This window comes from Aegilops tauschii, chromosome 4 (assembly GCF_002575655.3).
Source record: "Aegilops tauschii subsp. strangulata cultivar AL8/78 chromosome 4, Aet v6.0, whole genome shotgun sequence".
NCBI classification, from domain to species: domain Eukaryota; kingdom Viridiplantae; phylum Streptophyta; class Magnoliopsida; order Poales; family Poaceae; genus Aegilops; species Aegilops tauschii.
Genome location: NC_053038.3, coordinates 456,544,926 through 456,571,091, shown reverse-complemented (window position 1 = coordinate 456,571,091; position 26,166 = coordinate 456,544,926). Strand labels below are relative to the sequence as shown.

The 26,166-nt window shown below is 46.4% G+C and overlaps 3 protein-coding genes and 1 non-coding gene across 5 annotated transcripts; 2 read left to right on the top strand and 2 right to left on the bottom strand.

Moving 5' to 3' along the window:
• Window positions 1-7,514: 7,514 nt before the first annotated feature.
• On the bottom strand, window positions 7,515-8,543 carry LOC109778472 (uncharacterized). The gene is made up of 2 exons (XM_073497821.1): window positions 8,204-8,543; window positions 7,515-8,065 (listed from the first exon to the last, which is right to left on the bottom strand). Exons 1-2 carry the CDS (start codon window positions 8,541-8,543, stop codon window positions 7,515-7,517), a joined length of 891 nt encoding a protein of 296 aa, XP_073353922.1.
• Window positions 8,544-18,173: 9,630 nt separating this feature from the next.
• Window positions 18,174-19,407, top strand: LOC109778474 (EPIDERMAL PATTERNING FACTOR-like protein 5). The gene is made up of 2 exons (XM_020337043.4): window positions 18,174-18,551; window positions 18,658-19,407. The coding sequence occupies exons 1-2, from the start codon at window positions 18,479-18,481 to the stop codon at window positions 18,924-18,926; spliced, it is 342 nt and encodes a 113-aa protein (XP_020192632.1). The 5' UTR covers window positions 18,174-18,478; the 3' UTR covers window positions 18,927-19,407.
• A 109-nt stretch (window positions 19,408-19,516) lies between these two features.
• TRNAS-GCU (transfer RNA serine (anticodon GCU)) lies at window positions 19,517-19,598 on the top strand. The gene has a single exon. It is a non-coding gene; the product is annotated as a tRNA-Ser (tRNA).
• A 3,901-nt stretch (window positions 19,599-23,499) lies between these two features.
• LOC109778476 (uncharacterized) lies at window positions 23,500-25,792 on the bottom strand. 2 transcript variants are annotated; one of them, XM_020337045.4, is made up of 6 exons: window positions 25,502-25,792; window positions 25,257-25,403; window positions 24,353-24,436; window positions 24,110-24,238; window positions 23,912-24,028; window positions 23,500-23,817 (listed from the first exon to the last, which is right to left on the bottom strand). In XM_020337045.4, the coding sequence occupies exons 1-6, from the start codon at window positions 25,617-25,619 to the stop codon at window positions 23,747-23,749; spliced, it is 666 nt and encodes a 221-aa protein (XP_020192634.1). In that variant the 5' UTR covers window positions 25,620-25,792; the 3' UTR covers window positions 23,500-23,746. The 2 variants fall into 2 exon arrangements, with proteins under 2 accessions (XP_020192634.1, XP_020192635.1); XM_020337046.4 differs by lacking the exon at window positions 24,353-24,436.
• Between the last annotated feature and the right edge of the window lie 374 nt (window positions 25,793-26,166).

The following is a 26,166-nucleotide window of genomic DNA, read 5'->3' as shown; positions in this document are numbered from 1 at the left end:
ACCATACCTTCCTATATACGGTATCTACCTGCCGTTCCAAGTAAATTTGTATGTGCCAAACTCTAAACCTTCAAATGAAATCCTGTTTTGTATGCTCGAATAGCTCATGTATCAACTAGGGTTGTCTGTATCTTCCATGTTAGGCGGGTTATTCTCAAGAGGAGTGGACTCCGCTCCTCACTCACGAGAAAATGGCTGGTCACCGGGATGCCCAGTCCCATGCTTTATGCAAATCAAATCAAAATAATTGCAAACAAAACTCCCCCGGGACTGTTGTTAGTTGGAGGCACTCGTTGTTTCGAGCAAGCCATGGATTGATGCTTGTTGGTGGAGGGGGAGTATAAACTTTACCATTCTGTTTGGGAACCGCCTATAATGTGTGTAGCATGGAAGATATCGCCATCTCTTGGTTGTTATGTGACAATGAAAGTATGCCGCTGAAAATATTATTTATCTCTATTTCAAAAATCGAGCTTTGGCACCTCTACAAATCCCTGCTTCCCTCTGCGAAGGGCCTATCTATTTACTTTTATGTTGAGTCATCGCCCTCTTATTAAAAAGCACCAGCTGGAGAGCACCGCTGTCATTTGCATCCGTTACTATTAATTTATATTGGGTATGACTATGACTAGATCTCTTTTACCATGAATTACAATGTTTAGTCAGTCCTTGATCTTTAAAGGTGCTCTGCATTTATGTTTTGCGGTTTCAGAAAGGGCTAGCGAGATACCATCTTGTTATATCATATCATGATTGTTTTGAGAAAGTGTTGTCATCCGAGATTTATTATTATTGCTCGCTAGTTGATTATGCCATTGACATGAGTAAACATGAGACCTAAGTGTTATTGTAAATATGGTTAGTCATAATCTTTGCTGAAAACTTGAATGCTGGCTTTACATATTTACAACAACAAGAGCAAACAGAGTTTGTAAAAGTTTTTCTTTATCACTTTCAGTTTATCAACTGAATTGCTTGAGGACAAGCAAAGGTTTAAGCTTGGGGGAGTTGATACGTCTCCATCGTATCTACTTTTCCAAACACTAATGCCCTTGTTTTGGACTCTAACTTGCATGATTTGAATGGAACTAACCCGGACTGACGCTGTTTTCAGCAGAATTGCCATGGTGTTATTTATGTGTAGAAACAGAAGTTCTCGGAATGACCTGAAACTTCACGGAGATTATTTTTGGAAATAATAATAAATACTGGCGAAAGAATTAAGGCCAGGGGGGCCACACCCTTTCCACGAGGGTGGGGGCGCGCCCCCTGCCTCGTGGGCCCCCTAGAGCTCCACCGACCTCAACTCCAACTCCATATATTCGTGTTCGGGGAGAAAAAATCAGAGAGAAAGATTCATCGCGTTTTACGATACGGAGCCGCCGCCAAGCCCTAAACTCTCTCGGGAGGGCTGATCTGGAGTCCGTTCGGGGCTCTGGAGAGGGGAATCCGTCGCCGTCGTCATCATCAACCATCCTCCATCACCAATTTCATGATGCTCACCGCCGTGCGTGAGTAATTCCATCATAGGCTTGCTGGACGGTGATGGGTTGGATGAGATTTATCATGTAATCGAGTTAGTTTTGTTAGGGTTTGATCCCTAGTATCCACTATGTTCTGAGATTGATGTTGCTATGACTTTGCTATGCTTAATGCTTGTCACTAGGGCCCGAGTGCCATGATTTCAGATCTGAACCTATTATGTTTTCATGAATATATGTGAGTTCTTGATCCTATTTTGCAAGTCTATAGTCACCTACTATGTGTTATGATCCGGCAACCCCGAAGTGACAATAATCGGGACCACTCCCGGTGATGACCGTAGTTTGAGGAGTTCATGTATTCATTATGTGTTAATGCTTTGGTCCGGTACTCTATTAAAATAAGGCCTTAATATCCCTTAGGTTCCAATAGGACCCCGCTGCCACGGGAGGGTAGGACAAAAGATGACATGCAAGCTCTTTTCCATAAGCACGTATAACTATATTCGGAATACATGCCTACATTAAATTGATGAATTGGAGCTAGTTCTGTGTCACCCTATGTTATGACTGTTACATGATGAACCGCATCCGGCATAATTCTCCATCACCGATCCAATGCCTACGAGCTTTTCACATACTGTTCTCAGATTATTTACTTTACCATTGCTACTGTTACAATCACTACAAAACCCAAAAATATTACTTTTGCTACCGTTACCGTTACTTCCATATTACTTGGTACTAAATACTTTGCTGCAGATACTAAGTTATCCACGTGTGGTTGAATTGACAACTTAACTGCTAATACTTGAGAATATTCTTTGGCTCCCCTTGTGTCGAATCAATAAATTTGGGTTGAATACTCTACCCTCGAAAACCGTTGCGATCCCCTATACTTGTGGGTTATCACCCGCTAGCCCAGTAGGCCCAACAGGGTATGCAAGCAGAGGTAAGCCCAGAAGGCCTGCAATAGAGAGGAGCTCGAGATAGCTGCCGCGGCGGGGCTTATAAGCAGGTGCGGGCGCCCCTGGCTAGCGAGGTGGGACTAAACTTGCCCGAACTGCACCTGCGCCAGCGCACACCTTTAGTACTAAAGGGGGGTCTTTAGTACCGGTTTCTGCCACGACCCGGTGCTAAAGGGGTGCTCTTCCCGCCGCTTGGCCTGGCCAAAATAGGCCTTTATTACTGGTTGGTGGCTCCAACCGGTACTAAAGGCCCCTCCTATAAATATAGCACTTACGAAAAATTCGGTTAGTTTCTTCTTCATCTGCTTCTTCGTCGTCGCGCCTGCGTCCCCGTCACCGCCGCGCCCGTCCCCGTCACGCGTGCCCGTCCCCTTCGCCGTCCCCGTACGTCGTCGTCGCGCGCCCGTCCCCATACGTCATCGTCGCGCGCGCGCCGCTCCCCTGACCCGTCCCCGTCGCCGCCCCCGTACGTCCCCGCCCCAGCCCGTCTCCGTCGCTGCCCCAGCCCGTCGCCGCCCCCCGTCGCCTCGCATCGCCGGCCGTCACCCCGCGCTGTAAGACCGCCCCCCTGCTGCGCGCCATGGCCGACGGCCCTCACACACACACAGTACACACACACACATGTACACACAGTACACACAGAGACAGATTTTTCTTAATTATTTTCTGTTTTCTGTTTTTTAGTTTTTTATTATTTTAGTTTATATAAATGTTAGATTAATTAATTTCAATTGTTAGATGATTATATATATATATAAATGTTAGATATTAATGTCAAATGTTAGATGTATTAGATAGAAATGTTAGATATTAATGTCAAATATTAGATGAATTAGCTAGATATTAATGTTAGATGAGTTAGTTTTTTATATACAAATTTTAGTTATAGATGATTTAGATATATTAATGTTAGATGAATTAGATATATTAAATTTAGGTATATGAGATTTGATCATCTAATTAAAATTTTATTATATAGAACTAGCTACTTTATTTTTAGTAAGAAAATTAATAGAACTAGTTTATTTGTAGTAAGTGCTTAGTTGAATTAGTTGAATTAATAGAACTAGTTGAATTAGTTGAATTAATAAAACTAGTAAGTGTTTATCAATTAATGTTTCAACTATGAACATAGGAAATGTCTCACGACGAAAATGATTTCGTTATGTGTGAATACTGCGAAGACGAGTGCGGCCTGTGCGACAGAAATTTCCTAGTTGATGATAGACGTTTCAACATCAAGCTGGATGAGACCTTCGAAGTGGATACAGTAAGTCACAACGACAAGTCTTTTTCATAATTAAGCATGATGTATGCTTCATTTGCTTCAACTTATAATTTTAATTTTTACTATTCTACTAGCGTATTTCCTGCCATGCAAGAATTTTTGTCTTGGATAAGATAGGTTTCAATCCTAACAAAACTATGGAGGTAAAGAGAGTTTACCTGAAGACCGAGCATGGTTCTACTTTCGACGTCAAATTATACAATGCAGACACCTACACCTATTTTGAATGCAAAACTTGGCAAGCCCTATGTAAGGCTTATGCATCTGAGCCTGACATGGTTATCACATTTGATATTCGTCCGGAAGATGATACTGAAGGTAATAGGACATCTGGGTCAATGTGCAGACGCCTCCAGTTCTACCATTATGTGAGTTTCTCAACCATATATTTATGTCTTCGATATTATTTATTCAAAAATAGTTGACAACTAATTTCTATTGATGAGAGCTTATTTCCATTCAAGCAAACATGTCCAGCGCTTGGTAGACAGGACTGTCCACTGTCCCGGGGCTGAACTAAACTGCGAGGAGATAAGTCATTATGTTTCATGGCTTGAGGATCTTGATGCTGTCAAGAGAAATTATTTTCCTGAATTTGAAAATCTTAGTACTCAAAACGTACGACCAATAGTGATCGTATTGAACTACAGTCACATCTATTTAGGAAAGATGGTAAGATTTTTACTATATGTCCTCAGTGCATCTTTTGCATACATTATTTTTCAAGCTAAACTTCATTGCTAAGTATGTTACTATACGATGTTCTTCAACAGGGACTCCCGATGATAGTTGTGCCTCAGTGGATCGGGACTAAAGGTCGCATGTCAATGGTTAGCTTACGGCCAAGACATGCTACATCTCACATGAGTGCATTCAGGATTTCTAAAACCGAGGAATGCTTAATAGTGAAAGACTGGAGCAAAATTGTGAACGATCGCAGAGAAGTACTAGGGGGCAGCAATCAGAAGCGCAGCCCACGATTAGGAGACAGGTTCATCTGCATGCTCCAATATGATGAATCATGAGAGCTACACATGTTCTATGCTATTTTACCTGAGAGAGAGCAACAGGAGTGATTAGCTAGTTCCTGCTCTTAGTACTTTATCCTCTCATGCCCGTGTTCTTCGTCCTGAACTTAATCTATCTCAAAGTGTGATTTGCTTCTGTGGTCTTATGAACGCTTATAATCTCATGACCATGTTGAACTCCATGATATCTTTGCTTCTGATACAATTGAATGTTTTTTTAAGCTAGTGTTGGTGGTGTAGCGGTAATGACTATATGATGATTAAATAGTGGTAATGACTATGATGATTATTAGCTAGTGTTGTTGGTGATGATATGATGCAAGAGTTTTTATATTAATATGATGATGACGATGATGATGATGATGAGTTATTATATCATTTATGAAAGAACCGCGGATTAGTTTACGATCCATCCAGTTGAAACTAATCCGCGGTTCCTTCACCTAGTGATTTAATAACTTATTATAATGTAAAAACAATCTCCAAATTAATTGGAAAACACAAAATTAAAGGAAAAATAAATAATAAAACAAAACCCCCCAAACCTTTTAGTACTGGTTGGTGTTACAAACCGGTACTAAAGGTCTCCCCGCCCCCGGCGCTGGAACGTGCCACGTGGTGGCCCTTTAGTGGCGGTTCGTGTTGAACCGGTACTAAAGGGGGGGACCTTTAGTCCCCACCCTTTAGTGCCGGTTACAGAACCGGCACCAAAGGGCCTTACGAACCGGTGCTATAGCCCGGTTCTGCACTAGTGGCACGTGGGCCGGAACAACATGACCCGTTTATTTTTTCTTGAAATATATAAATATATATGTCCTATATAAATGCCTAATACTCTAATATGTTCAATATTGCATACGTATTTTATTAGTGCTAGATCTGAGTAGTTGTACTGTTATAGTGTAGTCATTGTAGTTTTTGTAATTCTTTTATAATTCTAGAGCATGTCTTGTATTTTCTTTTACTTCTTTGAGATGGAAGGTTTTTACGATGTAGGCGCTTTACATTTATCCCACATAATACTTCACCGTTTTTTAAATTTTCAATATATTTTTTCACTTTCCCCCCTGTTTTTTGAAGGTACTTCATGAAAAAAAATCAAGCCGACAGGGGCCGGCGTGCCGAAGCTGTAAAAAAAAGAGATGTAACCACCTTTTGCCTTGCCTTGTCGTGCACGCTGGCCTGGCTTAACATGCTAAGGCTCGTGCATTCAGTAGCTCGTCCAAACTTTTTTTCTCAAGACGTACAAGAGAAGAACGTGTACTGGTACTTACGAGTACTTGGCTAGCTTAGTTTGTTGGGAGCTCGACCTGTCAGGCCTGCTGATTTGACGGCTCCCTTCTCGGCGGACGGCCCCCGTTGTCGTCGACCAACCCATCATCTAGCGGTGTCAACGGCGTAATGTGCCCATCGTCTAGCTGAGCGCTATGCAGTGTCATGATCGCTCAGGCCTCAGGATGCATCGAGACAGGGGCAGGTCCCGGGTAACCATCCAAATTAATTCCACCTAGAGACTGAAAAAGAGTATCTCTATCAATTTTGCAAGAGGCGCGTGAGCTGGAAGACCGTACCAGTAGTACTGTGGTAATCGTGGACTAGCGCTTCATGCTTAAGCATTTAAAGACATGTATTACAATGTATAGACGCAGTGTGATGCCTCGCATGTCATGTAGAATCGGATATCAAGTAGGTTCGCATAAGGAAGCAGGATTCTCTTCAGGAGTCGGGTGTTTGAAGAGAAAAAGTGTGGTCCGGTGTTAAAAGCTGGAAAGATTGAAGTATTTCTTAATAAGGCCCATTAATGATAGCTTGCATTTGGGAGAAAAAAAATAAACGTAAATGCCTTAAATTACTGGGACATCTGTATTCATATGTCATCATTGTACACGCGCGTGCAAGAGGAGCAAGAGTAACTGCGGAGACATGCATGTGCCAACTAAGCGTACTTGTCCGTCTGATTAATCGAGTTCATTAATCCAAGATCGAGAAAGGTGGCACAGTGCACCGAGGCGGAGCAGGACGCCAAGGACCGATGAGACGGCCGATGCAGCTAGATTAGGCGGAATCTAGGTGGCATAGCTACTCAGGTTTCGCAATTATAAGCGCCATTGCCATACGAAGAACTTAACAAGAAAGAGAGACGAGCAAATATAGAACGAGGTGATGATCGATCACTCGGTCCATCGGTCGATCTTCTAGCCAGTGACAAGCAGCATCAGCACTCCAAGTGTCTTCTGACCCGTCGTCCATCCGTGAGCTGATCGATCTTGTGGCCAGTGACAAGCACTATCAGGACCAACACGGCCATGCGTGTGGAGAGTACCTACGTCTACGTGTAGTACGTACACGCATGAGGTGATGAGACGCGTAACTCCGAGACGTGACGAAACGGCGAGTAACTGATGTGAAGACAATGGTTATTTAACGCAGGTAAGCCATCATGCGGGAGGGTGACACGGCAGTGCAGTGCAGGGCTCGGGTAGTTGGGTTAAGCTAGTAGGGCAATGAGGTCGTATCCGGGCGTGTCCTGGGATGCGGGGCCGTGCACCCAGCGCGCGGCCGCATCCGTTTGCCCCATCCTGTCCGTCAGGGCCCAAAATACCCATATTTTCATCAAAACTAGTTTACAATCCAAATATTTGTCTGAAAATTAAAATAGTTTTACAACCCAATTGAAATTGTCTTTAATAAAATAGTTTTACAACCAAATCGAAATTGTCCTGACTGAACATAAAATGAACCAATACATCTATTGGTTGCCAATGTGATCCCACGCGTGCTCAACCAAGTCATTTTGAAGATTCAAATGAGTGTGCCAATCACGCATCTCACGGTGGAATTGGACAAACTGTTCAAATATGGCCGGGTCTTGGTGCAGGGGCTCAATATTTTCACCTTGATAATCAAATCCTTGGTCGAAGATACTTTCATCACGCTCGTCCTCGATGATCATGTTGTGCATGATCACACAAGTAGTCATCACCTCCCAAAGCTTCCTTTCATCCCATGACAGTGCAGGGTTTCGAACGATACCCCACCGGGATTGAAGCACACCAAAAGCACGTTCCACATCCTTTCTAATACTCTCTTGCATTTGGGCAAATCTCTTTCTCTTCTCACCTTGGGGTTTCGAGATTGTCTTCACAAAAATTGACCACTGAGGATATATACTATCAGCTAGATAGTATCCCTTGTTGTACTGGTAGCCGTTGATCTCAAAGTTGACAGGTGGGGAGTGGCCTTCTGCAAGCCTCGCGAAAACTGGAGAACGCTGCAGCACGTTGATATCATTGTGAGAACCTGCCATGCCGAAGAAAGAATGTCATATCCAAAGATCCTGCGATGCCACCACTTCTAATATGACAGTGCACCCGTTGACATGCCCCTTGTACTGTCCCTGCCAAGCAAATGGACAGTTCTTCCACTCCCAGTGCATACAATCTATGCTGCCAAGCATGCCTGGAAAGCCTCTAGCTGCGTTGGTCGCCAACAATCTCTCTGTATCAGCGGCAGTTGGCTGCCTCAAGTACTCTGGGCCAAACACCTCGATCACAGCCTGGCAAAACTTGTACATTGACATTAGACATGTTGTCTCACTCATACGCACATACTCATCCACCAGATCGCCTGGAATACCATATGCAAGCATGCGGATGGCCGCGGTGCATTTCTGGTAAGAGGAGAATCCAACCTTGCCAAGGGCATCCGTCTTGCACTCAAAGTATGGGTCATGAGCAACCACTCCCTCTCGGATACGATTGAACACATGCCTTACCATACGAAAACGGCGACGAAATTTATCCGGCAGGAAAAGCGGAGTGTTCGCAAAGTAATCGGCATAGAACAGGGCGTGACCTCTCTCCCTGTTGCGGTTCAGGTTGGGAGCACGGCCAGGGACTGACCCCCCTGTACCGAGGAAGCTGCCGTTGAATGTGGTCGTGAACGACCAGTGCAACCACCACAAGATCTGTTAGGGAACGTAGTAATTTCAAAACAAAATCCTACGCACACGCAAGATCATGGTGATGCATAGCAACGAGAGGGGAGAGTGTGTCCACGTACCCTCGTAGACCGAAAGCGGAAGCGTTAGCACAACGCGGTTGATGTAGTCGTACGTCTTCACGATCTGACCGATGAAGTACCGAACGCACAGCACCTCCGAGTTCTGCACATGTTCAACTCGATGACGTCCCTCGAACTCCGATCCAGCCGAGTGTTGAGTGAGAGTTTCGTCAGCACGACGGCGTGGTGACGATGATGATGTTCTACCGACGCAGGGCTTCGCCTAAGCACCGCTATGATATTATCGAGGTGGATTATGGTGGAGGGGGGCACCGCACACGGCTAAGAGATCAAGAGATCAATTGTTGTGTCTATGGGGTGCCCCCTGCCCCCGTATATAAAGGAGCAAGGGGGGAGAGGCGGCCGGCCAGGAGGAGGCGCGCCAGAAGGAGTCCTACTCCCACCGGGAGTAGGACTCCCTCCCTTCCTTGTTGGATTAGGAGAAGGGGGAAGGAGGAGGGAGAGAGGAAGGAAAGGGGGGCGCCGCCCCCCCCCCCTCCTTGTCCAATTCGGACTAGAGGGGGAGGGGGCGTGCGGCCTGCCCTGGCCGCCCCTCCTCTTCTCCACTAAGGCCCATGTAGGCCCATTAAACCCCCGGGGGGTTCCGGTAACCCCCGGTACTCCGGTATATATCCGATAACCCCCGGAACCATTCCGGTGTCCGAATATAGTCGTCCAATATATCAATCTTCATGTCTCGACCATTTCGAGACTCCTCGTCATGTCTGTGATCACATCCAGGACTCCGAACTATCTTCCGTACATCAAAACACATAAACTCGTAATATAACCGTCATCAAACTTTAAGCGTGCAGACCCTACGGGTTCGAGAACTATGTAGACATGACCGAGACACGTCTCCGGTCAATAACCAATAGCGGAACCTGGATGCTCATATTGGCTCCCACATATTCTACGAAAATCTTTATCGGTCAAACCGCATAACAACATACGTTGTTCCCTTTGTCATCGGTATGTTACTTGCGCGAGATTCGATCGTCGGTATCTCAATACCTAGTTCAATCTCGTTACCGGAAAGTCTCTTTACTCGTTCTGTAATACATCATTCCGCAACTAACTCATTAGTTGCAATGCTTGCAAGGCTTATAGTGATGTGCATTACCGAGTGGGCCAGAGATACCTCTCCGACAATCAGAGTGACAAATCCTAATCTCGAAATACGCCAACCCAACAAGTACCTCTGGAGACACCTGTAGAGCACCTTTATAGTCACCCAGTTACGTTGTGACGTTTGATAGCACACAAAGTGTTCCTCCGGTAAACGGGAGTTGCATAATCTCATAGTCATAGGAACATATATAAGTCATGAAGAAAGCAATAGCAGAATACTAAACGATCGTGTGCTAAGCTAACGGAATGGGTCAAGTCAATCACATCATTCTCCTAATGATGTGATCCCGTTAATCAAATGACAACTCATGTCAATGGCTAGGAAACATAACCATCTTTGATCAACGAGCTAGTCAAGTAGAGGCATACTAGTGACACTTTGTTTGTCTATGTATTCACACAAGTATTATGTTTCCGGTTAATACAATTCTAGCATGAATAATAAACATTTATCATGATATAAGGAAATAAATAATAACTTTATTATTGCCTCTAGGGCATATTTCCTTCAGTCTCCCACTTGCACTAGAGTCAATAATCTAGATTACACAGTAATGATTCAAACACCCATGGAGCCTTGGTGCTGATCATGTTTTGCTCGTGAAAGAGGCTTAGTCAACGGGTCTGCAACATTCAGATCCATATGTATCTTGCAAATTTCTATGTCTCCCACCTGGACTAGATCCCGGATGGAGTTGAAGCGTCTCTTGATGTGCTTGGTTCTCTTGTGAAATCTGGATTCCTTTTCCAAGGCAATTGCACCAGTATTGTCACAAAAGATTTTCATTGGACCCGATGCACCAGGTATGAGACCTAGATCGGATATGAACTCCTTCATCCAGACTCCTTCATTTGCTACTTCCAAAGCAGCTATGTACTCCGCTTCACACGTAGATCCCGCCACAACGCTTTGTTTAGAGCTGCACCAACTGACAGCTCCACCGTTCAATGTAAACACGTATCCGGTTTGCGATTTAGAATCGTCCGGATCAGTGTCAAAGCTTGCATCGACGTAACCATTTACGACTAGCTCTTTGTCACCTCCATAAACGAGAAACATATCCTTAGTCCTTTTCAGGTATTTCAGGATGTTCTTGACCGCTGTCCAGTGATCCACTCCTGGATTACTTTGCTACCTCCCTGCTAAACTTATAGCAAGGCACACATCAGGTCTGGTACACAGCATTGCATACATGATAGAGCCTATGGCTGAAGCATAGGGAACATCTTTCATCTTCTCTCTATCTTCTGCAGTGGTCGGGCATTGAGTCTTACTCAACATCACACCTTGTAACACAGGCAAGAACCCTTTCTTTGCTTGATCCATTTTGAACTTCTTCAAAACTTTGTCAAGGTATGTGCTTTGTGAAAGTCCAATTAAGCGTCTTGATCTATCTCTATAGATCTTGATGCCCAATATATAAGCAGCTTCACCGAGGTCCTTCATTGAAAAACTTTTATTCAAGTATCCCTTTATGCTATCCAGAAATTCTATGTCATTTCCAATCAGCAATATGTCATCCACATATAATATCAGAAATGCTACAGGGCTCCCACTCACTTTCTTGTAAATACAGGCTTCTCCAAAAGTCTGTATAAAACCAAATGCTTTGATCACACTATCAAAGCGTTTATTCCAACTCCGAGAGGGTTGCACCAGTCCATAAATGGATCGCTGGAGCTTGCACACTTTGTTAGCTCCCTTTGGATCGACAAAACCTTCCGGCTGCATCATATACAACTCTTCTTCCAGAAATCCATTCAGTAATGCAGTTTTTACATCCATTTGCCAAATTTCATAATCATGAAATGCGGCAATTGCTAACATGATTCGGACAGACTTAAGCATCGCTACGGGTGAAAAGGTCTCATCGTAGTCAATCCCTTGAACTTGTCGAAAACCTTTTGCAACAAGTCGAGCTTTATAGACAGTAACATTACCGTCAGCGTCGGTCTTCTTCTTGAAGATCCATTTATTCTCGATGGCTTGCCGATCATCGGGCAAGTCAACCAAAGTCCACACTTTGTTCTCATACATGGATCCCATCTAGAATTTCATGGCCTCAAGCCATTTTGCGGAATCTGGGCTCACCATAGCTTCTTCATAGTTCGTAGGTTCGTCATGGTCAAGTAACATAACCTACAGAACAGGATTACCGTACCACTCTGGTGCGGATCTTACTCTGGTTGATCTACGAGGTTCAGTAACAACTTGATCTGAAGTTTCATGATCATCATCATTAACTTCCTCACTAATTGGTGTAGACGTCACAAGAACCGGTTTCTGTGATGAACTACTTTCCAATAAGGGAGCAGGTACTGTTACCTCATCAAGTTCTACTTTCCTCCCACTCACTTCTTTCGAGAGAAACTCCTTCTCTAGAAAGGATCCAAATTTAGCAACAAAAGTCTTGCCTTCAGATCTGTGATAGAAGGTGTACCCAACAGTTTCCTTTGGGTATCCTATGAAGACACATTTCTCCGATTTGGGCTCGAGCTTATCAGGTTGAAGCTTTTTCACATAAGCATCGCAACCCCAAACTTTAAGAAACGACAACTTTGGTTTCTTGCCAAACCACAGTTCAAAAGGCGTCGTTTCAACGGATTTCGATGGTGCCATATTTAACGTGAATGCGGCCGTCTCTAAAGTATAACCCCAAAATGATAGGGATAAATCGGTAAGCGACATCATAGATCGCACCATATCTAGTAAAGTACGATTACGACGTTCGGACACACCATTACGCTGTGGTGTTCCGGGTGGCGTGAGTTGCTAAACTATTCCGCATTGTTTCAAATGAAGACCAAACTCGTAACTCAAATATTCTCCTCCACTATCAGATCGTAGAAACTTTATTTTCTTGTTACGATGATTTTTAACTTCACTCTGAAATTCTTTGAACTTTTCAAATGTTTCAGACTTATGTTTAATTAAGTAGATATATCCATATATGCTCAAATCATCTGTGAAGGTGAGAAAATAACGATACCCACCGCGAGCCTCAACATTCATCGGACCACATACATCTATATGTATGATTTCCAATAAATCTGTTGCTCGCTCCATAGTTCCGAAGAACGGCGTTTTAGTCATCTTGCCCATGAGGCACGGTTCGCAAGTACCAAGTGATTCATAATCAAGTGGTTCCAAAAGTCCATCAGTATGGAGTTTCTTCATGCGCTTTACACCGATATGACCTAAACGGCAATGCCACAAATAAGTTGCACTATCATTATCAACTCTGCATCTTTTGGCTTCAATATTATGAATATGTGTATCACTACTATCGAGATTCAACAACATTAGACCACTCTTCAAGGATGCATGACCATAAAAGATATTACTCATATAAATAGAACAACCATTATTTTCTGATTTAAATGAATAACCGTCTCGCATCAAACAAGATCCAGATATAATGTTCATGCTCAACGCTGGCACCAAATAACAATTATTCAGGTCTAAAACTAATCCCGAAGGTAGATGTAGAGGTAGCGTGCCGACTGCGATCACATCGACTTTGGAACCATTTCACACGCGCATCGTCACCTCGTCCTTAGCCAATCTTCGCTTAATTCGTAGTCCCTGTTTCGAGTTGCAAATATTAGCAACAGAACCGGTATCAAATACCCAGGTGCTACTGCGAGCATTAGTAAGGTACACATCAATAACATGTATATCACATATACCTTTGTTCACCTTGCCATCCTTCTTATCCGCCAAATACTTGGGGCAGTTCCGCTTCCAGTGACCAGTCTGTTTGCAATAGAAGCACTCAGTCTCAGGCTTAGGTCCAGATTTGGGTTTCTTCTCCTAAGCAGCAACTTGTTTGCTGTTCTTCTTGAAGTTCCCCTTCTTCTTCCCTTTGCCCTTTTTCTTGAAACTGGTGGTCTTGTTGACCATCAACACTTGATGCTCCTTCTTGATTTCTACCTCCGCAGCTTTTAGCATTGCGAAGAGCTCGGGAATCGTCTTATTCATCTCTTGCATGTTATAGTTCATCACGAAGCTCTTGTAGCTTGGTGGTAGTGATTGAAGAATTCTGTCAATGACGCTATCATCCGGAAGATTAACTCCCAGTTGAATCAAGTGATTGTTATATCCAAAAATTCTGAGTATATGCTCACTGACAGAACTATTCTCCTCCATCTTACAGCTGTAGAACTTATTGAAGACTTCATATCTCTCAATCCGGGCATTTGCTTGAAATATTAACGTCAACTCCTGGAACATCTCATATGCTCCATGACGTTCAAAACGTCGTTGAAGTCCCGGTTCTAAGCCGTAAAGCATGGCACACTGAACTATCGAGTAGTCATCAGCTTTGCTCTGCCAGACGTTCATAACATCTGGTGTTGCTCGTGCAGCAGGTTTGGCACCTAGCGGTGCTTCCAGGACGTAATTCTTCTGTGCAGCAATGAGGATAATCCTCAAGTTACGGACCCAGTCCGTGTAATTGCTACCATCATCTTTCAACTTTTCTTTCTCAAGGAACGCATTAAAATTCAACGGAACAACGGCATGGGCCATCTATCTACAATCAACATAGACAAGCAAAATACTATCAGGTACTAAGTTCCTGATAAATTTAAGTTCAATTAATCATATTACTTAAGAACTCCCACTTAGATAGACATCCCTCTAATCCTCTAAGTGATCACGTGATCCATATCAACTAAACCATGTCCGATCATCACGTGAGATGGAGTAGTTTCAATGGTGAACATCACTATGTTGATCATATCTACTATATGATTCACGCTCGACCTTTCGGTCTCAGTGTTCCGAGGCCATATCTGTTATATGCTAGTCTCGTCAAGTTTAACCTAAGTATTCTGCGTGTGCAACTGTTTTGCACCCGTTGTATTTGAACGTAGAGCCTATCACACCCGATCATCACGTGGTGTCTCAGCACGAAGAACTTTCGCAACGGTGCATACTCAGGGAGAACACTTATACCTTGATAATTTAGTGAGAGATCATCTTATAATGCTACCGTCAATCAAAGCAAGATAAGATGCATAAAAGATAAACATCACATGCAATCAATATAAGTGATATGATATGGCCATCATCATCTTGTGCTTGTGATCTCCATCTCCGAAGCACCGTCATGATCACCATCGTCACCGGCGCGACACCTTGATCTCCATCGTAGCATCGTTGTCGTCTCGCCAACTTATGCTTCTACGACTATCGCTACCGCTTAGTGATAAAGTAAAGCATTACAGGGCGATTGCATTGCATACAATAAAGCGACAACCATATGGCTCCTGCCAGTTGCCGATAACTCGGTTACAAAACATGATCATCTCATACAATAAAATATAGCATCATGCCTTGACCATATCACATCACAACATGCCCTGCAAAAACAAGTTAGACGTCCTCTACTTTGTTGTTGCAAGTTTTACGTGGCTGCTACAGGCTGAGCAAGAAACGTTCTTACCTACGCATCAAAATCACAACGATAGTTTGTCAAGTTAGTGCTGTTTTAACCTTCTCAAGGACCGGGCGTAGCCACACTCGGTTCAACTAAAGTTGGAGAAACTGACACCCGCCAGCCACCTGTATGCAAAGCACGTCGGTAGAACCAGTCTCGCGTAAGCGTACGCGGAATGTCGGTCCGGGTCGCTTCATCCAACAATACCGCCGAACCAAATTGTGACATGCTGGTAAGCAGTATGACTTATATCGCCCACAACTCACTTGTGTTCTACTCGTGCATATTACATCAACGCATAAAACCTGGCTCGGATGCCACTGTTGGGGAACGTAGTAATTTAAAAAAAATCCTACGCACACGCAAGATCATGGTGATGCATAGCAACGAGAGGGGAGAGTGTGTCCACGTACCCTCGTAGACCGAAAGCGGAAGCGTTAGCACAACGCGGTTGATGTAGTCGTACGTCTTCACGATCCGACCGATCAAGTACCGAACGCACGGCACCTCCGAGTTCTGCACACGTTCAACTCGATGACGTCCCTCGAACTCCGATCCAGCCGAGTGTTGAGGGAGAGTTTCGTCAGCACGACGGCGTGGTGACGATGATGATGTTCTACCGACGCAGGGCTTCACCTAAGCACCGCCACGATATTATCGAGGTGGATTATGGTGGAGGGGGGCACCGCACACGGCTAGGAGATCAAGAGATCAATTGTTGTGTCTATGGGGTGCCCCCTGCCCCCGTATATAAAGGAGCAAGGGGGGAGAGGCGGCCGGCCAGGAGGAGGCGCGCCAGGAGGAGTCCTACTCCCACCGGGAGTAGGACTCCCTCCCTTCCTTGTTGGATTAGGAGAAGGGGGAAGGAGGAGGGAGAGAGGAAGGAAAGGGGGGCGCCGCCCCCCTCCTTGTCCAATTCGGACTAGAGGGGGAGGGGGCGCGCGGCCTGCCCTGGCCGCCCCTCCTCTTCTCCACTAAGGCCCATGTAGGCCCATTAAACCCCCGGGGGGTTCCGGTAACCCCCGGTACTCCGGTATATATCCGATAACCCCCGGAACCATTCCGGTGTCCGAATATAGTCGTCCAATATATCAATCTTCATGTCTCGACCATTTTGAGACTCCTCGTCATGTCTGTGATCACATCCGGGACTCCGAACTACCTTCGGTACATCAAAACACATAAACTCATAATATAACCGTCATCAAACTTTAAGCGTGCAGACCCTACGGGTTCGAGAACTATGTAGACATGACCGAGACACGTCTCCGTTCAATAACCAATAGCGGAACCTGGATGCTCATATTGGCTCCCACATATTCTACGAAGATCTTTATCGGTCAAACCGCATAACAACATATGTTGTTCCCTTTGTCATTGGTATTACTTGCGCGAGATTCGATCGTCGGTATCTCAATACCTAGTTCAATCTCGTTACCGGCAAGTCTCTTTACTCGTTCTTTAATACATCATTCCGCAACTAACTCATTGGTTGCAATGCTTGCAAGGCTTATAGTGTTGTGCATTACCAAGTGGGCCCAGAGATACCTCTCCGACAATCGGAGTGACAAATCCTAATCTCGAAATACGCCAACCCAACAAGTACCTTTGGAGACACCTGTAGAGCACCTTTATAATCACCCAGTTACGTTGTGACGTTTGGTAGCACACAAAGTGTTCCTCCGGTCAACGGGAGTTGCATAATCTCATAGTCATAGGAACATATATAAGTCATGAAGAAAGCAATAGCAGAATACTGAACGATCGTGTGCTAAGCTAACGGAATGGGTCAAGTCAATCACATCATTCTCCTAATGATGTGATCCCGTTAATCAAATGACAACTCATGTCAATGGCTAGGAAACATAACCATCTTTGATCAACGAGCTAGTCAAGTAGAGGCATACTAGTGACACTTTGTTTGTCTATGTATTCACACAAGTATTATGTTTCCGGTTAATACAATTCTAGCATGAATAATAAACATTTATCATGATATAAGGAAATAAATAATAACTTTATTATTGCCTCTAGGACATATTTCCTTCAAGATCTTCATCATCCGACGACGAATCGTCCGATGAACACAGGAAGTGATGGAAGAAAAACTCGTCTCCACTGTCCATACCTTTGTGGGCAAAATGTCGAACACCTTGCGGTCGTGGTGGCAAAGAGGCCGCGATGATCACCTCGACGCAGTAGGGGTGGTTGTCGGCTGGCTACTGGCCGCTCTGGAGCTCTCGTCGCAAGCTGTCGAGGCCGCCGTGGTACGTCGCCGGCGGTCGTGTCCCCTCTGCCACCGGCAAAGACGGCGACGGCCGAACCTCCTCTGATCGACGGCCAAAACTACGGCGAAAGCGCGGGCGTGGTGGCGGCCATGTCGAGACGTGGTTTGGTAGGGACGGCTGGGGGCTGCCCGGAGGAGGCGGCCGGAGAATAGCGGCGTCTCCGGCGGCGGGCGGGGCGGGAGAGAGAGGGTGAAAGCGTTGGGAGCGGAGGGACTGCTAGTGTCCCCGACAGGCGGGGGAGGGACAAGGGCGTGCGTCTAGGCCGTCCGCGCGCGTCCGTTTCACCCCAAACCGAGTGCAAATTTGGGCCGGGGATGCGTCGAAAACGGACGGAATCCGGACATTTGTCTGTTTAAGGCCGCGCGTTGGGCCGCGCTATTCTTCCGTTTTACCCTAAACGGACACGCGCGGACAGAATGGGGTCGCGCGGTGGAGTTTGGCCTCACCTCCTCTCTCTCTCCTTTATGCCTCCGGCGCTGCAGAGCCCGCACGCACGGTCCATGACTACTCCGTGCGTGCGTGCGGATTGACTCGCGCGCGCACACAAACGCCACTCCACTCCACCCCCTTCCGTCCGCGTCAGTCCCCCTCGTGCACGGCAGCAGCACCCAGCGGCATTCAGCGCCGCTCTCGCTCTGCTTTCTTCTCCCTCCTGTCCTGCTCCCCCCTCACCGGTCACCACCTCCGGCCCGTCCTCGAGCTAGCCCGCCAGGCGCGACACCTACGCCGGCCGCTGGGTGGGTGTACGAGATCTGGTGACCTAGCTGAGCGGAGACGCTCGGCCACCCATGGGCTGGGCGAGCCGGCGCGGCCTCGCCGCGGCGCTCCTCCTGCACCTCCTCTTCCTCGCCGCTGCCCTCGGTAAGACAGCCAGCGACATGCACTTTCTCCGTGTTTCTACGGCATTACATACATGGCGAGCTCTAGCTCACACGTACGCGCGCACATGTGCGTGTGTCTCCTGCAGGTGGGTGCGCCGCGACGAGCCGGTGGAGCGGCGGCGGCGGCGGTAAAGCAGCCCTTGAGCAGTACTCGTGGGTGGAGCCTGCGGAGGAGGCGCGGCGGAGGGAGCTGGTGGGCCCGGGCTCGTCGCCGCCGACGTGCCGGAGCCGGTGCGGGCGGTGCCACCCGTGCCGGCCGGTGCACGTGGCCATCCAGCCCGGCGTCAGCTTCCCGCTCGAGTACTACCCGGAGGCCTGGCGCTGCAAGTGCGGCGACAGGCTCTTCATGCCATGAGCCCATGACCGTCCGCCCACAGCTCCGTCTGCACATATATGTATGCCCTTGATGCTGCTCCCGACTCGGTCCGCCATTACGGCTGCTTCAGCTCACTCGCGGGAGCTAGCTCTTCAAGGCTACGGCGGCGCGCACAAGGCCAGGAGGTCGAGCACACGCACGGCAACCAGAGGGATCTAGCTAGAGAAGAAGAAGAGGGAGCAGAGCGCAGAGAGATCCATGGAATCATGGGAAGAAACCAAACATGGAGGCTTCCTCCTCGATGTATGTAATAACATTGTTCAGTTCTTGGAGATTTTAACCAGTGTGATGTTGTAATTAGCTAGCCGGTCGTGTCTTGTCGGGTCCGAAGAGGTGGAGAGATGGATCGAGACTGTTCGTTCACGCTCTCTCTCTCTCTCTGGTTCTTCTCCTTCTCGAGTCGCCAAGGCCAAGCCAACTTCCGGTTTTCAGGAGTGATTTTCCAATTAATTTTCGTCAATCTATGCCGTGATATTTTCTCCTGGACGACATCTTCCTCATCATTTTGCTCTGTTTCGAGCATGCTTCCTTTCGTAGAAAAGGCTCAGTATGCCCGTGTAAATACAAAAGACGCTTTGGCCGAGTGGTTAAGGCGTGTGCCTGCTAAGTACATGGGGTTTCCCCGCGAGAGTTCGAATCTCTCAGGCGTCGATTCTTTTTCTCCTTTATTTTTAACGCTGGATGTCTCCAAACTTTTACTAATTCCCACCAGCGTTTTCCATGTCTGGATGGAGCCTGTAATTGTTCCTGGGATTCCTGGATCTTGTGGCCGGTGCACGCACCACACCACACCGAAAGAAACAATCTCCCCCATGAAGAACTTCAGAACAATTTCTTATCCTCACTCCATCTTCCCAGCACAAGCGCACTCCATGGCAGGGCATGTGCCTCGCAGAGCCGCATATAGTATGAGCGCGTACAGAAAACCATGGATAGGCGCCCGGGCAAGCCCCCAAAAGATCAGGCTTGAACAGTAGCAGGGATTTCCTCCTCCTACGTGTGTAGAGCTACAGGTGCAGTGCGCGTGCTGTGCATCGCATTGCAGTTGCAGCACGAGCCCTCTCTCTTTTCTTCAGAGTCTTTCCTTCACAGGAGCAAGAAACAAAGGGAAAAGCCTGCGCGCGCCTAGTATACAAATGCCACAGCAACAGTGGCCTATGGCACGGTAGGCTTCCCCCCGGCAGTGGCACTAATTTATGCTACTCCCAGCTGCCGCTGCTGCTGCTGCTTTGCTCGCGTCAAATCAGCATAAGTTCCCTAGAGAGGAGAGGGGAGGAGGAGGCCCTGAATACTCTACTTTGGACGCCATGCCACCCCCCCTTGTCCTTTGTTTTACATGTTTGTTTATGAATTATCGGAGGCTACCCGCCATTTGTTTGCACGCAATACTTAGCTATGTATAGGCTCAGCTCACACGCAGGCCTATCTATGTGCATGGCTGTAGCTCAATCATCTCTGAATTATATTGGCAGCGCTCTGCGCCATTCATTCAGGCACGCACGATGAGGCTGCAGGCCGGGCGAGAGGGGGCAGACATGGTGGCTTTCCTCTCTATCGCTCCGCCTTTTGGTCATTCCGTCAAAACCTCGTCTCTTTCCTCGGGAGAGGGGGGTAGGCCTGGGAATTTGACATGAACCTCGTCCCTTTCCTACAGTGTCTCTGAGCTGAGCCGAGCTGGGCGAGCTGGCTGGGGATGGGTGATTTTCTTGGAGCTGTTTCTCCCGTGTGAAAATTTCCGGGGGCCGGCGTACTAACTCCTGTCAGTGATGGAGACCGAGCCATGTCCCTGAACATTTTTTAAAGCCCATGGAGCCGGCCAGGGATGGTGGCAGCACATGAGTCCCAATAAAAGGTGATCCGGCCCCGGGCATCCTCGAATTCATTCTTTTACGGTTCCTACATGTCTTCAACTAATAGTAATTCCATGACTTGATTTGATGGGAGCACTGCTAATAAGCTCAGCTCAGCTGTCGGCTGTCTCTCTCACGCACGGATCTGGCTGCCCGAATTTCACCGGATTCTTATCTGGAACTAGCTTACTGAAAGATGTGTTGCTGGGCTGTTTGCATCATATAGGAGGATGCTGGTAGATTTCTTCCATTATTATAAATAAATAAATAAATAAAATGCTGTTGAGAAGCAGGAACATCTGTTCTCCTCTTGTGAGATCTTTGTGCTTCTCCAGTTTCTCTCTAAAATATATATAGAGATGATTGGAGCACGGCTCCGTTTCTGTGTGCAGTTTTTCGTCGTCAGAAACGCAAAGAGTGTCGTCCCCATCGACGTCGTTGCAGGGTGCCACCTGCTCCCCCCGCTGCGAAAGCTTGGCTTCAGCACTGTGTTTACCAATAGTGTCCTCGGGAGCGCGGTCGCTTGCTAGTGGTGGTTTCGCTCGCCTCCACGCGGAACAGATGAGCAACGCAGCAAGCGTAACTGTATGACTGAATCAGATCAAAACAACAGCAGAGACGAGCAAGCGTTTCGCCTGCACGCAGACGCAAAGATTCGCCAGGTCTGAGGCCTTGTACGTGCGTGTGTGCGTGCGATGGAAGCGAGCAACTCTGTCTCGCTGGCTAGCGTTTGGGCGGTCACACAGTCAGAATCTCTGAATCTGCAGATCATGGCGGCCCTGTCAGATGGCGGATTAGGCGCAGGTAAGGTAACCACGCGAGATGATATTATGCTTGGTGTGGCAGAGTGTTTTCACTAGCAGTTGATCCAGCCCATGGCCTTGGCGTGCTGATTGCTGAATATCGCCGGCAGCCCAGGCTTTGGGTGCATGACATTTGCTCACGAAAGTTTGCACGCACCTAGCAATTACCGCGTCCCACTTTATCCATTTTCCAAGCGAACCACATTCGACATTTATCTTAGCCAAAACTTCCACTCATGAATAAACAAAACAAAATCAGAGTGAGAATAGAATCAAGACAACATATTTCTTTTTTCTTTAGAGAAATGAGGGGTGTCATTCATGTATAATGTTAACAGGTGGACACAAGCCACACAGGCCAACCCACTTACCGATTTTGTTTTTCGCAACTGACATTTCACTGGTGAACTCATTCGTGGCCCAAGTACCAATTGACCAGGCAGCTATGAAGGCCCACAATAAGGAATGGTGGTGGGTGGTGAGGGCAACCAAGCACTTCATAGCTTGTTAAAAAAAAGCACTTCATAGCTTGTTACTTGTTCTTACATTTTTCCAGCCCAGTACTAGTACTGCGGATTGTAATAATCTCTAAAAGAAGTACTCCCTCTGTAAACTAATATAAAAGTGTTTAGATTACTAAAATAGTGATCTAAATGCTCTTATATTAGATTACGGAGGGAGTACTAGAATTCTCAAAAAAAAAAAACTAGATGGGCGAGCATGTGGGCCTGAGTTGAAAAATAATAATGAAAGATCATGGACAAGAATGTAGAAGCATTCAATACCGGCTACATTAAAAGTTTTTGCTTGGAGGCTTGCGCGCCAAAGCTTACCCACTGCAGATGTTGCTCACCACAGGAACATGGCACCGACTAGTGTTTTGCAGCATTTGTGGCTGGAGCGAGGATTTGTGGAGACATTCATTACGAGAGTGCAGAATGGATTGATGTGTTAGGGTATTAGTCGATGAAGAACTCTATGATAAACCGAGGAGCTGCGGTGAGCCAAATGCTAGAAGCTCGGTGTTCAAGATGGATGATTTCCTATCCAGTACAGATTATGTGAAGATGATTACTACCCCGTGGGCAATCTGGAAGGCAAGACGAGATATCATACATGAAGATGTTTATCAAAGCCCTTTGAAACATGCAATTTTTGCATGAGCTGGGCTTGATCGATTCAGCAGAACAGAGAGGTCAGCAGGAGAGGCAGCGTTGGATCCGTCCTCCAAAGGGTGCTGCGAAAGGTAATGTTGATGCTACATTGTCATATGAGATCAACAGGTGCTCGGCTGCAGCTATTTTTCGTGCTGATAATGGTATGGTACCTACCTGGGGGCTTCGGCATTGGTTATGGAGACTGTTTACGATCCAGTTCGTGTTGAGGCAATGGCGTGCTTCGAAGGGCTGTGCTTGATGCAGGACCTAAATCTGTACAAGGCTGTTATAGCCTCTGATTCTATGGGGGTTGTCAGAAGTATCTACGGTATGAAGGAAGCAGAGGAGAGGAACCCATGATCTTAACCAACGGTGTACAATGTAGGTTCTACGAGATGTTTCCTTGCACACCCTGGAGTCGCGCGCAAGCTGGAGGTTCTACGAGATGTTTCCTTTAAACATGAAACAAGGGTGTACAATGTAAATGGCCATAAACTGCTAGAATATCTCTAGTTTTATGTCTAGGCCGCCATGTTTTGCTCCTGGAGCCCCCGGGATTTGTATCTGCTACCTGACCTCCTTAATAAAGCTCAGGTGTTTTCCCTAAAAATAATAATCTAAAAGAAGTACTATGTAGCTTTTTTATGATAAAAATATCAAACTTCTTTTTGATGTGTTCTATTTATAGAGCGTAGGATTCTGCCATTGAGGAAATCGACATCAGAAATAAGAACATGAAAAGTTTAAGCCAACCAACGATCAAATAGACAATCGGTTTATTTAATATCATAGAATTATTCACAGAGACAGTTTATTCCATTTTCACACTACATCAATTCTCACACCGTAGAAGAATCAACAAGTGCAAAAAAATACTGCAGCAGCGACATACACCCAACAAAGTACATCTCTAACGGGCTAAAAGCTCTACCCTGTCCGTGAACAAATACTCCCTCTAGTGTTGTACCGTGGTATAAACCATCCTCTGTTCATGTCGCCTGACCCATGGCCAGTGAGGCCAATATCAGCAGAGGAGGTAGAATTTGCCGCAAAACAGATCCTGCAAATGATGTAACAAAGGCAATGACAGTAAATTAACCTGTATGCACAACCGATTCAGATGTCGAGACATATCTGAAGGAAGCCTTTTATACCTGGAACAGGTGCATGGCAATTGTTTGTAACACTTGCAGAGCCAGCTGGTGGTGCTGTAGAATTGGAGTTTGTGGATGGTACGATCCCGATGGCTGCGCAATCCGCTCCGTAAGAACCTGAATGATGGCAGGAGTTAGATGTGAGATGCGTGGTTTTGCTGTACACAGGGGAAGTTTCTTGTGTCCATATGATCTTACAGTCTTGAAAACAAGGCATTGTGGTCATGTTCAGAACATTGCTGAAGCCCTCCTTGCACTCGCAGTGGTAGCTGAGCCCCGTGGCGTTCTTGCATGTGCCCCCGGAACCACAGTAAGCTAAGTCACAAGCTGTAAATAGGATTGTACACATAGAGATTAATCAACATGACTACAGATTACATGAAAACAACATGATCACAAAATGTACAAATGGGAAAACAAGTGGTAAGGTCCAGCAGTTACGGTTTGCCGAGACGGAGACATTTTTGGGTGAAGGCGCGGGTGTTGGGGCTGAAGTGTCGTTAGAACATGTGTGATCAATTGTACCTGCAGGGATATGCTTTTGTTGGTTATGTGGGATAGTTAGATATAAGCAACTCTGTGTTATTTTCCGCTCAGATAATATTGATTAATTTCTGTGCATTGGATTAGTATACACAAGTGTTCCTTCAGGTGTAGGAAGAAACATACTGAAACACAAGAACTCTGAAGAGGGGACTTTTGATTGAAAAGAAAATCTGAAGATGACACGAAGGCGGAAGCATTTAAAAGTAACTTATCCCTATTCTGACTGACAGAGATGCATGTTAAAAATTTAAGACCCATGCCTGTGTCAACAATAGAGACAGCAAACAGAACTGAGAAACTGTGATTGCTACGCGTTTGGGTGGACCAATGAGATTTATGTACATGTGGACTTTCAGTGCCTAAAGTCGACTTTATTCAGACTGAAAAGTGGACATCCTTTTGGAGTACAAAATGGACTTCGTGACTCTGCAAGTCCACATCACCATGTATTCGAGATGCATATAAACCATCCAGAGTTCTGGTGCAGTTCAGATTGCTAAACTATTCCACTTTCCTGAAAATCAATCTTAGAACGAAACACTGATATGTCTATTCAGAAGCTAATTCTGGGTCAGAATTACTCGTTCTCTGAAGGTAGAAGCAGTATCCGATGACCAAACTGCAGGTGTGCACACGACTACAGAAAAGTTGCTGACAGATTAGGCATCCCAAGACGTAGGTGGTACGCAGTTACGCACCGTCACCGGTACAACAAACAATTCCGGCATATCTGGGCTGGCCTGCCTGCCCATTGATGAAGGAAGAGAAAGGAGGTACGCAAGAAGGAGCGCGCACTTACAGTTGGGGATGACGCAGGGCAGGAACCTGAGGCTGTCGCCGACGTGCATCTGCTTCCACCCGGGCTCGCAGTCGCACCTGTACCCCGGCAGCCCCGTCGTCACCGTGCAGTTCCCCTTCCCGCAGGCCACCGCCTTGCATAGCGACCCTGCTCGCCTCGGCCACACAACCCCAAGTCAGGAACCCCGGCCAAGCTCGTAATTAACATCGCCGGCGGCGTTGGGAGAAGCGCTCGGGGAGACTTACCCATGACGGGGGCGAGGAGGGGGCTGAGAGGGGAGAAGAAGTCGGCGGCGGCAGGTCTGGCGGTGATGGCCAGGAGGAGGAGGAGCACCAGCGCGGCGCCGCCGGCGAGTCGTCTCATCTTGGGTTCTTGGTTTCTCTCTCGACTCTGCTGCAGCCGCAAGTACCGCCCACTAGTACTGCTTTGCTGCTGCCCCTTGGTGTTTCCGGTCTCTGGGCTCCCGTGTGTGTGTGGGCGGTTGTTATGATGGAGCTTAAAGAGGCGGATGGATGTGCACAGTTAGTTGGTAGGGAGATGAGGAGGTTTTATGGGGGCTTCCAAGATTGACTTGGCAGCGAGGAGCCAAGCAAAGTCAAGGTGGGTTCCGTTCCAGATGGCGCTCCCGGATACTTTTCAAATCTATTGTCTTCTGTTTTTCACAAACTATTGTCAAAATTAGTGACTAAAGCTCGATGGATATGGAAATAGTTTTGTTATATTCAAAAATGTTATGGGAGTATTTAGCCCAGTTCAAACGAAGATCCAACGGTTAGGAATGTCCATCATGTGAAATCGCACGGCTAGGAACACTCAATTCGTGAGAGGGCGGATGCTGTTTTACTATTCTCAACTAAGAAGACAATAAATTGTTTATTTAATTAGCGAAAAACGGACCAACTCGTCCACA